The 16,553-nt window shown below is 47.2% G+C and overlaps 1 protein-coding gene across 1 annotated transcript in view; it reads right to left on the bottom strand.

The window, feature by feature from the left end:
- Positions 1-927: 927 nt before the first annotated feature.
- Positions 928-16,553, bottom strand: part of PFDN1 (prefoldin subunit 1) — a 36,051-nt gene continuing 20,425 nt past the window's right edge. Inside the window, exon 4 of the mRNA XM_062587377.1 lies at positions 928-1,142. Within this exon, the coding sequence (XP_062443361.1) occupies positions 1,059-1,142 (84 nt within the window). The 3' untranslated portion in view covers positions 928-1,058. The remainder of the gene's footprint in view (positions 1,143-16,553) is intronic.

Below are 16,553 nucleotides of genomic sequence, written 5' to 3'. Positions count from 1 at the left end.
AAAGCAACCTTCCTGCAGCACTGGGGAAAGGGATCAGTGTCCTGCAAGGCAGCCTCTGCCCTGTTCTTTCCCAAGGGGGACAAGCTCAAACACTTTTGGGCAGCTCCAGCAGTGAAGCCCATTGCATAGTGCTGCTGGATGGCCTTCAGCAAGATGCTGGTGGGGGGAGGTTGCTTATGTTTTTAACTTTATTTTGCTTTAAAATTAAAAAAAAAAGGCAATGGGGCAGGAGAAGGAGGTTGGGCTGGCAGAGAGGGCCATGGTGAAGGTGCACTGTGAGCACAGGGTGGCATTAGCCCTCTGTGCGCATGCTGCCAGGTTGGGGCTGTGCCAGGCCCATGCTTCCCCTGAGGGACTCAGGGCACCAGCCTGTCACCTTGTGAGCCAGAATAAATGACAACCTGTAGCAGACTTAAGAGCTAAAGGTGACACAGCCTGGCCCTGCTCTGCCAGCCTCTGCTTCCCCCCCCGCCCACACAACGTGGCACATGTTTCCCTGCACCCAGACCTGAGCAGGACACAGGGTCTTTGGGGAGCAGGAGGGTTACAGCTGATCTAAAGGTGAGTAGGCCTGGCACTCACCCCAGATCCTGCCTCCAGCGGCCTTCCCAGCACTGCGCAACTCTGATTCGCCTGCTGGCTCTGGTTGGGCTTTGTTGCCTTCAGCAACTCAGTCTCTGCTGTTCCAGCAGGGAACCGTGTGCAACCATGCTTCCAAACCACCTGAGGTGTCCTACCTTGAGCAACTGCCAATCAGCCATTGAGGACTCCTTCCACCATACCAGGGCCAGGTGCTGAGCCCCTTGGGGGACCTGGGCTTGAGATGGGCAGCTGCGCTCAACTGAATCCAATGGAAAAAGGTCCAAACTGGCCCTTGACTGACTTGCTGTCAAACTCCTTGGAGAAGCAGAAGAATGAACTAATGCAGGCTTTGCAGTAGAGTTTATTAAAACAGGCAAGATGAGAGAGAGGTCGTCACGCAGCCAGGCAGCCGTGACCATGGGCAGAGCTACCCAAAGTCACTCTGAATGGCCCGGGGCTCCAAGAGAGCCACCCAGCTATTGCGCCCTTCGGGCCATCAGCATTTCCCGGATGTTATCTTCTGCTTCCTTGACACTCCGCTCCAGGTACGACTTCTTCTGCTGCAAGGCCAATGGGGAAAAAAAAAAAAAAGAAAAAAAAAAAAAAACGGCGGAGAGTTAATGCCCATCCTGCTGACAGCACATGCCTAATGGTGCTGGAGTATGAAATTTCCAGGGATGACCTCTAATCAGCCTGAGGAGGGTGCACGGGACCCTATACGCCTCCTGCGCAAGGAGAGTGGTTATTCATTACCAGCAGTATCCTGGAAGCGTTAATATTTAGCCTTTTTTTTCCTTTCTTTTTCTTGGAGGAGAACTGGGTAATGTTTACACAGACCTTGAATTTTGCTCTCACTGAAACTTTCTTCTCACATTTGCCAGCACAACAACAAAGAGCAGCAAAAACTTGGACACGTTAACTGGAGTAATGAATCTGGATATGTTTGAAGCCTTGATACAAAACATCAGTACCATGTCATGCTGAGGCACATAGCTGACAGTAACATTCTTTCACGCTCAGGTAAAAATGTTTCCCCCCCACACACACCTGCCCCAGCCAGTTTTCAAAAACTTGACCCTCCTTTTCATTAGCTGCATCTTCAAAAAATTCCCTGCCACTGTCACAAAATACATGTGTTTGTTTAATTATCTTTAATTAGTCTCTGCTTGGCAGGGCAGCAGACCGAAGCTGTGCATCTCCAGATAAGAATTCAGCAGGCAGCGTGTCTTTTTTTTTTTTTTTTCCCCTGCTCGTCTGGGTACTCCTAGGTGACTGGAAAAAGCTGCACTTGGCTCTTTCTGACTATCTTCTCTGGGTTTGCAAATGGGCTCAACAGCTGAGTGCTCCCGCAGCCGCCAGACCTGCAGAAAGCATGCCTATTTGCGTGCAGTCAGGCTGCCTGTGGCCCTCCTTTGATGGCAGCGGGGAAAGTACCACTCCAAACACGTTTCCTTACAGGCCGCAAGGAAACCTCAGGGAGGTTTCCCCAGAGCCCAGCTTTGCGCCGTGGAATCAAAGACACCTCCTGGCCCACCCACTGAGAATGCAGCATGTCAGGCAGAGCCTTTGGGAGGCCCGAAGAGGGCTTCAGGCAGTTGTGCCTGGCTGCACGTGGGCCACGCTGGCATGTCATCCTCGTAGCACCCAGCGCAGCAGGCTCCCTGGCTTGGCAAAGACCACTCAGCACCACGGGGTTCGCAGCACAGCAGTGTAGCTGCCCAGCCACAGTCCAAGCTGATGCTCTTCCATGCTGGCCTCAGAAGTTCAGTGACAGCTCATTCTCTTAGCTGAGCTCTGAACCAACAAACATTATCCTTACTTTAAGGCTATCCTTAAACTGAAAGCATCTTGACCTCAGCCTAGCGCTTCCTGCCATGGGTTACACTGAATCACCTCCCCAAACACAGGCAGAGGAGCCCAGGAAAAGTGAATGGCCTCTAAACCTCACCAAAGCCGAGGCCAGGTAAAAGGGGAAACCACAAGGGGAAAGCATAGGCTGCCTTGATGCACTTCTGGGACCTCTGCAACCATTGCTCTGCTCTCATACAGAAGGCTTTTTTTTTTTTTTTTTTTTTTTTTTTAAACAGTTTTGTAACCACATCTGAAGGTGGTGAGGGGAAGCAGGTCATGGACAAGCTGCATGGCTCTGAGCTCAGATGAGGCTCCCAGAGCAGCCCCCCTTGGCTGGCTTACTCACTTTTCAGTATATTAGCCCATGAAACCCCCTCTGGTTTTGCCTTTCTTTCCTCTCCATGTCCCCTCGTGTCCACACAGCAACAGAGACATTTCAAACAGGCAGCGCTCTGCTGGCTCCGGCCGTAACCATAGCAAGAGCTGTGCAGTCCCCACCGTGGCACTGGGTGATGTCTGACCCACTGGGCTGCGAACACACACAGACACTGTCACTGGGATAGAGCAGCATTTCAAATGCCTGCTGTTAGCAAATAAAGCTAGAGAGCCTTTGGCTCCCAGCTTCCCTGGGGAAGAAGACTCTGAGCACTGGCAGCATGAAAGTCTGCAAAAAATGTGGCTGAATGTTGTGGGGAAGGCACTTGGGGCCACTCTGCCTGCTCTCACTGCAATGTGCTTTGCCTTCTCGATTTCTGCAAGGAAACGGGAACAACGGTGCTGGAGCTATGCAGCTCATGGCAAATGGACAGTAGCTTCTGACACACATGGATGTGGGATAGAGGACCTGGGCTGGTCCAGGTGCTTTTGTTCCTTTCTCCCAAAAGTGGCCTCCAGCCACGTTCAGTCCTTCAGAGATGGTGGCATCCATCAACTCAAAGATCTGAGGAGCAGTTCAGGATCCAGCAAAGAGGGAGTACTGAATAGCCAAGTCCGACAGGCTGGAAACATGCACCATAGACAGACAGGGAAACAAGGCAGAGCTGGGGAAAAAGAGGACTGCAGAGAGGAGAGGCAGCATACTGCCGGTGCGCCCCAGCACCCAGCGCACTTGCACAGGGAGTGTCCTACTGTGGGGCAGGGTGGGGAGAAGGAAACACAGGACCCTTGGCTTGGGAGGGCAAATTTTCTAAGCTGCACTCCAGGCCAGCAGCACACAGCCCCACAGCAGCTAGCTCCCCTCTGACTAATGGCTCAAGTCACGGGGGAGCGCAGTGCAGCCTGTTGCTACATTTTCCAAACAGTAAGCGGGCGAAATAAGGTGTTGCTTCCTGAGGAGCTGCAGCCTGGTTTCTGCTTAGGTAATCATGGGAGAAACAGCAGGAACTTGTGTGTAACCCCCTCCTTGCCACAATTGCTGGGGTCTAGACAGGAACTCAGTGTAACTCCCTGGTCCTCCTTCCTGGGGAGCAGCATTGTGAGCAAGCTGGGCTGACATACACACTCTGCCCAGTCACACCAGCTCTGCAACAGCCAAGCAAGGGGTCTGACAGCACTGCTCTTAAGTCATACTGGAGGCTGTTCCAGTCAAGCCAGATCTTCTGGGCTAGTCGTAACTGTTAGCTGTATGACAAACATCGTCTGCAGCCTCCCCAAAAACCCATCTCCAAGCTTCCCTGAACTTGCAAAGTTTTATTTGCACTTGATTTGTGGCCCTGTTAATTCTAGCTCTCCTTGCCTTACATACTGGGCCACACTGTGTTTACTAGGTGTTAGCTCTTTACTAGATTAGCTAGATATATTTTTCTACGAGGAGGTGTTTATGGCTCCAAGTATTCATTCTTTGTTGCATGTAGCAGCAAATTCCCAGTGCAGTGCCAGAATTTGCCAGTTCTGGTCCATAAGGAAGTTGAAGGCTGCTGCTCCCTCCTCTCTGAGGATATTACTTCTCCAGCACCTTAACCCCAATGCTAGCCAGGCAGCACTCTGGCCCAGCAGAGTACACGCACAGGAAGCCACCAGCTTCAAAGATCTGCAGAGAAGCTATACAACTGCTGCAAACTGCTGATTCTGAGCTCTGACCTGCTCCATGCATCAGCACTGCCAGAAACTACCTTTCGGTGCAGGAAAAACCACCCATCCATCCTCCAGCTCCGGAGGGCCTTCGGGCAAGACAAGGTGATTACCCAAAACAGAAAGACTGAGATACCATTGCATGAGTCATGGAGTCTCAGGATGGGACTGAGAAATGAGAGTTGTTTTTCACAGAATCAGTAAGGTTGGAAGGGAGCTCTGGAGATCATCTAGTCCAACCACCCCGCTCAAGCAGGGTCACCTACAGCATGTTAGACAGGGTTGCATCCAGGCGGGCCTTGAATATCCCCAGAGAAGGAGACTTCTTGGGAACCCCTCTGGCAACCTGTTCCAAGGCTCTGTCTCTCACAGTGAAGAAATTCCCCCTCACGTTCAGGTAGAACTTCCTGTGGTTCAGTTTATGCCCATTGCCTCTTGTCCTGTCACATGGGACAACCGAAAGGAGTTTGCCACCATCCTCTTGACACCCTCCCTTCAGGTACTTATACACATTGATAAGATCCCCCCTCAGTCTTCCCTTCTCCAGGCTAAAGAGGCCCAGCTCTCGCAGCCATTCCTCATAGGGCAGATGCTCCAGCCCTCTGATCATTTCGAAGCCCTACGCTGGACTCTCTCCAGTAGCTCCATGTCTCTCTGATACTGGTGAGCCCAGAACTGGATGCACTACTCAAGATGAGGCCTCCCCAGGGCTCAGCCTCCCCAGGGCTGAGTAGAGGGGCAGGATCACCTCCCTTGACCTGCTGGCAACACTCTTCCAAATGCGCCCAAGGACACCATTGGCCTTCCTGGCCACAAGGGCACATTGCTGGCTCATGGTCAACTTGTCATCCACCAGCACTCCCAGAGAAGACTGCAGTCCTTCTCTGCAGAGCTGCTCTCCAGCAGGTCAGCCCCCAGCTTGTACTGGGGCCTAGGGTTATCGCTCCCTAGGTGCAGGACTCTGCACTCGCCCTTGTTGAACCTCAGGAGGTTCTTCTCTGCCCAACTCTTCAGCCTGCCCAGGTCTTTCTGAATGGCAGCACAGCCCTCAGGTGTATCAGCCACTCCTCCCAGGTTGGTATCATCAGCAAACTTGCTGAGGACGCACTCTGTCCTCTCATCCAGGTCATTGATGAAAATGTTGAACAGGATGGGACCCAGTACTGAGCCCTGGGGTCTCCACTAGCCACAGGCCTCCAACTAGACCCCGCACCACTGATGCTGACCCTCTGAGCTCTGTCATTCAGCCAGTTTTGGAAGGCCAGTGGGATGAAGGTGACACGTATCACTCAGCTCTTGGAAAAGCCCATGCTCACTGCCCACAAGCAAGAGGGCCACATCCTCCAAGAAGGCTGGGCAGTCCTACATAGACCCAGCAGCTGCACAAGAGGCAGGGCTGAGGAGTAAAGAAGGAAATAAAGGGGTCACAGCAGGAAGAGGTTGCCTTGTCAGCTGATGGCTCTGGCTTCAGTAAACGGATAGTTCCTCCTTCTGGTTCGTGCTCACCACAGTCTGCTTGCTAGAGGTTTATTTACCGCTAGGGAAAATACGCTTCTTGAGTGTTAGAGAAGCTTATTTAGCAAGTGTAGCTTCTGAATGCCCCTCTGCCAGGCTGAAGCACTCAGACAGGGCAGTGCTGAGTGAGCACCCCCAGCTCACCACATAAGTGAATCACCCAGCACTGAAAGCCACCAGGGGTTCCCATACTCACCAGCCTGCCTTCGCCTCAACACTGTTTTCAGAGGTTTCAGAACCACTGCTTTGTTTCTGTAGCACTGCCCATGATTGACATTTACAGGAACTCCCACATAAGGAGGAATGACCTGAGGTTGCAGCTGCCATCAGCACATGAGGAGCCCCTTCACTGCAGAAGCGAGGAACACAAGCAGGAGGCTGGCTTGAAGGCAGCTGAATGCATGTGGGAAGGTCATGGAATCTGCAGCTACAAACTTCTGGGCAGGGAGCATGCTTAATACATGCTACCTGTCTTGACCTACTCCAGCATAGGATGAACTCTTGCACCTGCACTCGGCACTATCAGGGCTGCTATCCACTGGTTCTTATCTAACCTGGCCCTTCTTTGCAGTGGCAGCCTCTCGATCCTCCTCCTACTCAGCTATTTCCCTGCAGAGAAAGAGTACTGCCACCTTCCTTTAAGTTGACTCTGCTGCTGGTAATGATCATATTCTCCAGCCTGAGCAAGGCTGCAGCAGGTGAGAGCAAACCAAATCACAAAACTGCTAATATGTCTGAAAAATAGCCCAGAAAAAAAAATGTTAGCTTTCACCTAAATCTGCTTCCTGGAGCCAGGTTTGCAGGTTAACAGCTGCCTAGCACCGACACAGAAGGGAAGACATGGCCAAAGAGGAACTCTTCTTTGGGCAGCAGAGTCAATACAGCCAATTTATGAAATTGCTCAGGGGCTGAACGTTCTAGCACCTCGCGGTGGCTCAGGAGTCACCCTGTTCTTTGACTGCAAATAGCGTCACCATGCCCTGCCTGCTCTTCCTTTGCTTGCCCTGCTAGGTCCTTGGGAACCTTTCCCAGTTCCAAGCTTTCCTGCAGCCATCCTAAACCATATGAGGGAGGTAAGGGCGGGGGGGGGGGGGACAGCATGTGCTAACCTGTATGGGATTTCAATAGAGCTATGTAGAGTAAAACTGCAATCTCCCATGTGATCAGAGTTGCAGCCAAAAATAGGATCAGCTTCTCAGGCATCCCTATTATAGGGACAGCTCATGTCAATCTCCTGAGTGCTCTTCACACAAGAAATGGAGGTTGTGCTGCTCAGTGCCCTGCAGAAGAACCTACAGACTCACACAATGGTTGAGGTTGGAAAGGACCACTGGAGATCAAGAGAACAGGGCTCTGCAGAGAGGACACACCCAACCTACAGGCCTACAAACGCAGCAGCCCCTCCCCCCCCCCACAGGGACTCTCTGCAAAGAAGGCAGCATGGCTGCTTCCTATTGTGCCCACTGCAATCCCAACAAGGGGGGATTTCAGTCAGTAGGCTGAAAAGCCAAAAGCTTAGGTGTTTGGTTCTCACTCAGCACCAGGCAGCCTCCAGGTAACGACTCCTGGCAACTGCTGCCCAGGCCAGTGCTCAGTCTCTTTCCTCTGTGCCTCTCTTGTGTACGAAGGCCCAGCACAGGATCTTCAAAACAGCAACTTGTCTCTGCCCTCAGTCTGAAGTGACATAAGGCAGCATCCACAAATCTTAACTCACTGCTCCTGCCTCTTACTGAAGTGCACTGGAGAGGAGAGCCTGTGACCTAGTGGCTTTGGTTATGGCAAAAAGGATTCCCTAAACACCTGTCTCTGCCACTATTCTGCACTGTGCCTCTCCCTTGGACTTCACTCCCTGCTGCCAGCTTGCTCCCCAATCAGCCCCACACTATTTGCTTTCAACAGCAACTGTGGAAATACTAGATTTAATGCAGATACAACCACAGTTCACACCCTAGAGAAGAAAACGAGTTGTGGTTAACAGACAGGGCCTGTGACCTTTTGTTGCTCCAGGAAGTCGCATTCTGCCCGATACCTTCCTACCTCTATTTCTATTGCATCACTTTGCTAATAAGACTATAGCTGAACTAATGCTTTCCGAGGCGAGAAGTGTGATGACACATCCAGACCTTACATTCCTGGCAGATTAAAGAGCCAGCATCCACACATTCCACAGCAAGAAAAATCTATTAATCAGCTCCTCACAGACTAGCTTGAGATGACCAAAGCAACATATTTCCTACAGCAATGTCATATAAGCTTCTTTGCCTTCAGAGAGACTCTGACAGTTTTTGGCCAGACGCACACGTCTGCTGAGGCTTGTCTAGAGTTGGTAATTTAGTATGGTATTTCAAGACATGTATCCTCACCTCCAAAAGCATATACAGAACTTCTGCTCTCAGCAAGAAGCCAAGAAATAGCAGCCAAAAGTCATTCATGCCACATGATGCCTAGAACTTGCAGGTGAATTTCCTCCTTCAAATAGCAATTTGTCCAACTTTTACTCCTTTTGGTCTTTAAAATTTGCTTCTCTAGTAACTTCAGAGATGAAACGACCATTTAAACCACTCAGTCTCACGTTATAATTCAACATTGCAAAGCCTGGCCTACAAAATATTAACTGCTTGAATCCAAACAAAAATGTTTGCATGGAAATTTAAGGATCTAGTAGTGGAACATGACTTCTCATTTCAGGCTGTTTTTGATTGGTTTTCTCTAAAAATCAATTTATGAGAATGAAACAAGCTGGCAGTTTCCCTTCCTGAGCGCATGCTCCCCAGGGTTTGCAGCACACTTGGTTACCAACCTCCAGATGCTGGTATGCTACTCTCGTGCCTTCGAGGCTTTCGTTGAGGAACGCTGTAAAATCTTCAGGCATGACACAGTACCTCAAATAGAAATCCTGATATAACTCATCTTGTGACACCATCTCAATAAACCTCCTAGCTAAGAGTTTCTGTTTCTCCCAAAGTTAACCCAGGCCATTTTTGGCATTCCTCAAGGGCTCTGTGTGTATGCTCTTCGGGAAAGTGATAAGCAGATCCTGAGATAGACCTGGATGCACATACTTGTCTGGAGAAGGATCTTCTCCCCCCAAGAGGGAAGAAAATTTTGCTGTCTGCATGCTGGAGGTAAAACAGGAGCAGTATGGGTTACCCTTACCCTTGAGGGCCACCGCTGCTGTTAGGATGACTGGAATTGCCTACATATCCTATGCTGGAGCCCAGCAAACTAAGCTGTGCTCTCGCACATATTTTGGTCAATCTCAGGTCACTGTAGACAGCATGCCTTTGTTTAAAGTCATTTCACTTGAACACATAAATGACAACCAGGTGGACCCATTGCACAGCACTGAGCTTCTTCTGCTTTGGGAGAAACAGTACAGATACAGTAGGCTCTGGTGATGGGGCTCGGTGAGTCCTTACTCAATGCTACACTCTAATGGGTCCACAAAGCACTGGACCTCACCCAGTGTGACAGTGTGTGGCACACGGACATGCGGGGATTACATATTACAGCAACTAGGACACATTTAGATACACTTCAACAAGACTTTCCACAGGGTTATTGCTCTCAGGAAGTTGCCCAGTTTTCTCAAGAATGAGCAGCAATAGCAAGGGAGGCCAGCTGGTTTTTGATGACAGCTGCTGACAGAAGCACAATGATGCCATTTACCTAAGAGAAGAAGTGATGATTCAGATCCCTGGGTTTTCCCTTAGCTGTTCTTTCCAGAAGGCTATGGGAAGCCTCAGTCATTTCAAAAGCATCTGGATTAGAGCAGAGAAAAGCATAGGCTGTCCCAGTTAGAAAAGGTGCCTAGCATCAAAATGTAGTGGTCAACTCAGGACCATAAGAAGCAGCTACCTAAAGAATTGCTGGCGCAAATCTACCTTCATCATGCATCGGGGCAGTAGGGCTTCTGATATCACTGCAATGCTGAGGAAAGTGCTCGGAAAAAGCTAGTTTGGTAAATCATGCGCTAGTTTCCAAACACGATACCAGGGGAGGGAATCCTTGGAGAAAAGAAGGGCAGGAAAACACACCTGCAGAGCAACCTTTTAGTATCAAAGCTCCAGCCCAGCTGGGAGCACACTGCACATAACTGTCATTTCAGCCACACAACAGCATTTTAAATAGAAGTGGAGACAGTTGCTTTCTGTGATTGGGAATGACAGATTGTGTCAGTGAACTTCTGCACCCAAGCTTGATGTTAGCTACTACAAAAGAAAGTTGACTGGTAATGTTTCAGTAGGTGGCAGCAGAAATATATTATTGACTCCAGAGATTGCTCATGGGAGACTCCTTCTTGGCAAAACTACCCATTACAGTAAAGTTTTCAGAGGCATATTGCTTCAGGCAAGATACTGCACTTAGTAATCACAGACTCAATGACAGCAGAGTCAAGTCAAACACAGAGAACTTCTGGAGGAGAAACTCACCCAGAATCTGTAAATCCCCACATTTTGCTTTGGCGGAAGTATCCCTCATCAAATTGCCTCTTGAAAAATGCATTAAGTTCCTTCATTTTGCACTTTAGTTCCTAAGTTCAGCTGATCAGAATATCTCTAGCAATATGACTTTTTATGAATTTTGTCAAGTCATACATTTTTTCACCCAACTCCTATAGTCCAGGCCAAGTGAGACCTTTATTTATTCATTTTTATTTTTTTAAACAAAATTACTATAAATTCCAAATACTTAAAAATCAGCAACAAGAACATGTAAACTCCTAAGTAACCACTCTCCTCCACTTCAGCTTCCTTCCACAAAGTCAGACACCCTTCAACTTTCAGCTGCCTCACAGACAGAAGGAGAGGAAGTAGCCAGCTCCCCACCATGAATGTATCTCAGGGCAAATTAGAAAAGTGAGCAAGGCAGCTGCAAGGGCCCAGCAGGAAGCTGTGACAAGCTCTCTACCTAAGAAACAAGGTGTGGCTTTATAAAGCTGACTCAGAGATAAGTCAGGTCTCCCACAGGTAGGAGCAAGCTTTCCAAACAAGCATTTCCCGTTGTCCTCAGGTGAGATAGGAAGGAGGTGAGGGGTACCGATAATCCCCCTCCCGAGAGCCACAGAACTGCAAAGCATGAAGGGCAGCAAGGAGTGACTGCACACAGCCTGGTAAATAAGGCATGTACAGTGGCACTGCTTTTGTGACTAAATATTACTCATGTGAGGAGGAATTTGGAGAGGGACCCATTTCCAGCTATGCTGGTTGCTTTGGATACTTTACAGCCATAAATACAGAGGATAGCTTTGACAATGAATCAGATGAATCAGACCTTTTTGTTTAAAATGACAAAGAATGCCTTATCTATCAGTTTTGTGTTAAAATTATTTCAATGTCTTCATAAAAGCAGCTTAATGCTAATCAAAGGAAACACGCAATGTTTTCAGACCCAGATAACTAAGTGTAGGCTCCTGGATGGACAAAACCATTTAGACACAGAGGAAGAAGTGGGGGTTTTTTTGGGTTTTTTTTTGGTTTTTTTTTTATGCATAATGCATTTCACTTTTCCCTGAATTACAAAGGAATGCTAGCTTGCTGGGAAAGTTTGCTTGAAAAGCTTATTCCATTAGGTTCTTTTTTTTAAAAAAAAAAAAAAAAAAAAAAAAAAAGAGCAAAACCAAAAAAAAATCCTAAGAAAAGTTCAGATAAATCTATTTTGAAAGTATCTCTATAATTAGCTTCTAAAAGACTTTAAAGGTAATCAATCAACAGCCATATTAATTATTCTCCTGCCATTAAAATCTATGATTATTTACATAAAAAAACAAAGGTAGGGACAGTGAAAATATGGAACTGTGACAAATTTCAATTTCTCCCTCCACAAAGCCTTTGCTCTCTCAGCTAGGGTGTGTGCTTCTTTTGCAGTCTGTGGTGCAGTGAGGACTAACAAAGAATTACTAATTAATTCCCTATTTGCTTTGAGAGTTGAAAAACTTGTTGCTACGAAGGAATCCTCCAAATGAAAGCTCCAGCCTTGTAAATGAATATTCATACAAAAGTGATGTTATAAATACAAGTAATTCCACCAAAATCAGCATCGCCTACAACCACTTCTTACAAAAATTTGATGAGATACTAGATTTTGCATAAGACACCCCAGATGTGAGTCATGGCAGATCCTCTCAGAGAGCTGGAATTGAAACCCCTCTTAAACGTGATGATTCTCTTCTTTCTGTCCCTATGAAGTTACAACTTAATGTTTTGTAATCAGTGACCAGTGCACTATTTAAGAAGTATGTCCTATGTTAAGGAACTTTCCACGAGGAACATACTTTTTTGATTTTAGTTTAAGGCTTATAAACCTAACATTGGAATCAAGACCAGCATGAAAAAAGATGCACCTTCTTTCTTGCAATTACTAAAGAGCAGTTGTTCCCTTGACAAGCTGCAAGGCTCTAACCGCACAGAATCAAATTTCAGTTATTCGGGTAAGAGCGAGGTGATGTGATCTGGATAAAAGAAAAGTAGTTAATACAAAATACATTGAAGTGAGGCAGTAAGAAAACAATTCTCTTACTATCTTCACTTTTCACAAATAATGAGATGGACTGTGAAGCTGTAAACAAAGAAAGAAAATTAAGTCAGTCTGACTCATCCACAGCCTTGAAAGCAAGGAATAAGGCCTGTTCTTCATGTTACCATCAGCAGAGTCAATTTAAGGGGCAAAAGGAATCAGTGCAGTATTAACTAAACCCCAAATCTTAGAGTATTTACTTCAAATTTGTATGGTCCCAAAGTCAGAGAGCTTCTTCTCTTCGTCTGTTACATTGTCCAGCTTTTTACAGAATCTCAGAATGGTTGAGATTGGAAGGAACCTTTAAAGATCATCTATTCAAACCCCCCTGCTCAAGCAGGGTCGCTAAGCATGTTGCCCAGAACCCTGTCCAGGCAGCTTTTGACTATCTCCAAGGATACAGACTCACAGCTTCTCTGGGCAACCTCTGATTCTCTTTGTGCCCATTGCCTCTTGTCGTATTGCTGGGCACCACTGAAAGAGTCCGGCCCCATCTTCTTTACACCCTCCCTTCAGATATTTAAGCACAGTCATAAGACCCCTCCCTTCTCTTCTGCAGGGTGAACAGTCACAGTTCTCTCAGCCTTTCCTCACATGAGAGATGCTCTAGACCCTTAAGCATCTTAGTGGTCCTTTACTGCACTCAGTCCAGTAGCTTCATCTCTCTCTTCTACTGGGGAGCCTCGGACTGTACACAGTACTCCAGGTTTGGCCTCACCAGGGCTGAACAGAAGGGAAGCATCATCTCCCTCAACCTCATGCAGCCCAGGATGCCACTGGCCTTCTTGGCCACAAGGCACACTGCTGGTTCAGCTCATTGTCAACCTGGACTTCCAGGTCCTTCTTTGCAGGGCTGCTCTCTAGCAGGTCAGCCCCCAGCCCATACTGGTGCATGGGATTATTCCTCCCCTGGTGCAGAACTCTGCCCTTCCCTTTATTGAATTCCATGGGGCTCCTTTCTCTCCAGCTTATCAAGGTCTATCTGAATGGCAGCACAGCCCTCTGCTGTATCAGCTACTCCTCCCAGTTTTGTATCTTCAGCAAACCTGCTGAGGGTGCACTCTGCCCCTTCCTCCAGGTCATTGATGAGTAGGTTGAACAAGACTGGACCGAGGATTGACTCCTAGGGTACACAAGCAGGTACTAAACTTTGCACCACTGATCACAACCCTCTGAGCTCTGCTCTTCAGCCAGTTCTCAGTCCACCTCCCTGTCTACTCATATAGCCTGTTTCCTCATTTTATTATTTTTAAGACCCATTTTCCTCATTTTATTATTTTTAAGACCCGTTTTCCTCATTGATCACTGTATTTTGCTGTTCAAAATTGGAGAATGGAGGTGTTTCTCCTGCAGCACAAGCAAGCCAGATCTACAGGAAAAACAATAAGCTTCAGCTACACCCTTCTTCAAAACCAGCACCTTTGTGCAGGGCAGACTCATGCTAACGGCTCTCTCTGTGCATCTCATGCTCTGCTCTTCTATGGAAGCACTCGTGGATGTAACAAGCTTAGGCAGGCACCAGGACCACCTATGTCATTAAAAAGCAAGCTAAGACTGCAGACTTGTCTTAGCCTGAAGAGCTGGCTCACTCACTTCAGGTCTCACTGAAAGCACAACCTCAGGCCTGGATCACAGAAATCAACACAGTCAAGGTGGACTACATTTTCCAGGATTACCACCAACCTTCTAAAGGGCACATGCAAGCCCAAATGTTAATCCCACATGTGAAGTTCACTTCCATACTCTACCTGTGCCAACATCAGATGTCCAGCCTTCCTCTGCAGCAAGCAGAGGGAGAAGATATTTCCAGCAATGAGTAACCCTCTGGAAGTATTTACTATCTCTCTCAGCTGCGGAGAACATCTGGACTCCTGAATTGTATATAGTCAGGGAAGGATGGCCTAACTCCAGACCGTGATTCGAGAGAGAGAAGAGAAGGGGATACGACTGCTCTGAATCCTCCAACACCTGATACTGTTATGGAAAGATGTTGGAAGAGACCAAAAAAACAAAGAGGAACTCAGTCTTCTCCCTAGCAATGCCCCAAACTTGCAAACCATATGTGCAGGGGAATTTTGCACTTGTTCCTGTATCGTGATTGCAGTCAAGGTCCCAAGTCGCAAGGAAATAGTGTCTAAACCTTGCTAGTCCTGCAACACTATTGCTAGTGCCAGCTTGGCTACTGCATGAACAACAGTGGTAAAAGCATGTCAGCCTTCCTTAGGGCACACCAAACCATGAAGTCAAACCAGGGACTGAATATTTCTACACACACTTAGGATTCTCCTTAAAAGCATGCTTCCATGACACCACAGGTTTAAAATCATGTCCTAGGGATGTGCATATATGCTAGTGATGGAATGAGAGAAAAGCACACTCATCCAAAACAAAACTTGCTCTAGACTAAAGCACAGAGAGCTATTCTTGAGGCTTCCCCACTCCAAAGCAAACAGGAACATTCCTTATTCTCCCCTGTTTACTTCGAGAAGCCCACCACGCATTCCTGGGCAGAGGCCTGTACCATGCAAACAATGGGATGAGAGCTTCTCTTCTACAAATCCTGGGAAGAAATTGGTCCAACTATGCGACAGTCTAACATTGCTACCTTCTAATGGTTGTTTAGTGGTCTGTAAAATCCACCACAAATCTCAAGAGACTTGTTTTCACATCATTAAAGCTACCCTCAGAATTGGCCTCCATGTTGACAATTTCAACATAAAACTAAAGGACTGTCCAGAGAACTGCCACGGAAGCACAGCAGAGATGCATGGCCACATGGAGCAGGTATGCTTAAAAGCCATACCTGCTCAGAGAACAAGAAACTTGAAGTCTCAGGATCTGGCATTTCTCCTCAGCCACACCTTGACTGTTTAAATCTCTGTTCCCACAGGGTATAAGAAAACTGTTGTGGCAACCATCAGAGACTCACTGCTAGACTTATCAAGAAAAGGGGTGACACCATTATGCCTCAGGGCTGCAGCAAAGCCATTTTAAAGCTCCTAGAGAAGGAAGATTAGAGAAACAGAAGCTGCAGTACAAGCATGCTTATGTCTAGGCAGTACCAGAAAAGAACTCTGTTCTTAGTTCTGACATCTAATCATCACAAAGCACTCAAATACAGCAACATTTTAACTTTGCTACCAGAAAATAGCATTGCAGAACCATGTAAGACATGAAATGAGAAGCACACTGAAGTTTGAGAAAGAAAGGATTTATTTCTCCATCAAGACAATGAGAATAAAGAGAAGTTGGGCCTAGGATGAGACAGACTTTAAAGCTCTGTGGTCAGAGATTTAAAACAGAAATCCAGTTCAACAAGAAAGCAGCAGGTTGCTTTTGCCCTTTTCATGAAGGAACTAAACTCAGTGGCACACAGTAGCCAGAGCTGCCCAGCACAGCTCCCCCCCACCACCTTATTTGTTATTTTTAGCAATTTAGTCTGACAACGCCTGACAACTAAACATGCCGAATATAGCAGGAGAGAGGGGGGGATTATCAGATATTACCAGAGAAAACACACAGCAATAATCACTTTCTCCACCCCTAACAGAATCAATTTTCCATGTCTTTATAACATCACAGAGTTTTTTCTTTTTTAAAAAGGCACATTAAAACCAGAATCCATCTAGCCCTACAGTGGAAACGGATAACATTTCCTGAAACAAAGCATTGTTCCACCCCTCACATATCATGTTTCCTTAAAAACAAGTGAAGAAAAACATTACTTGGTTTTTCTCCTAATACTGCACAAACATTGCTGAGCTAAAAAGAGCCTATGCTCATCCCTTTAGAATGCTTTCAAAATAGATTTAACACACACCCCTCGTATAGTGAAACACAACAAGAATTTGATATTATCAGGAATGGAAAAATCCAATCGCTACTGCTAAGCAGGAAGCTTTCCATGTGAGCCTACACCATCAATCTCTGCAGTAGCTGAGAAGATTTTTGCAATCCTTGCTGGCACAGTCTTCAAGCAAGCGGGTGTATTTTGCGAGCAAGCCTCGGCAGTCTACTCA

The sequence above is a fragment of the Rhea pennata genome, chromosome 14 (genome assembly GCF_028389875.1).
Source record: "Rhea pennata isolate bPtePen1 chromosome 14, bPtePen1.pri, whole genome shotgun sequence".
NCBI classification, from domain to species: domain Eukaryota; kingdom Metazoa; phylum Chordata; class Aves; order Rheiformes; family Rheidae; genus Rhea; species Rhea pennata.
Note: the sequence above shows the minus strand (reverse complement) of the source record. Positions and strands in the feature narration are given on the sequence as shown.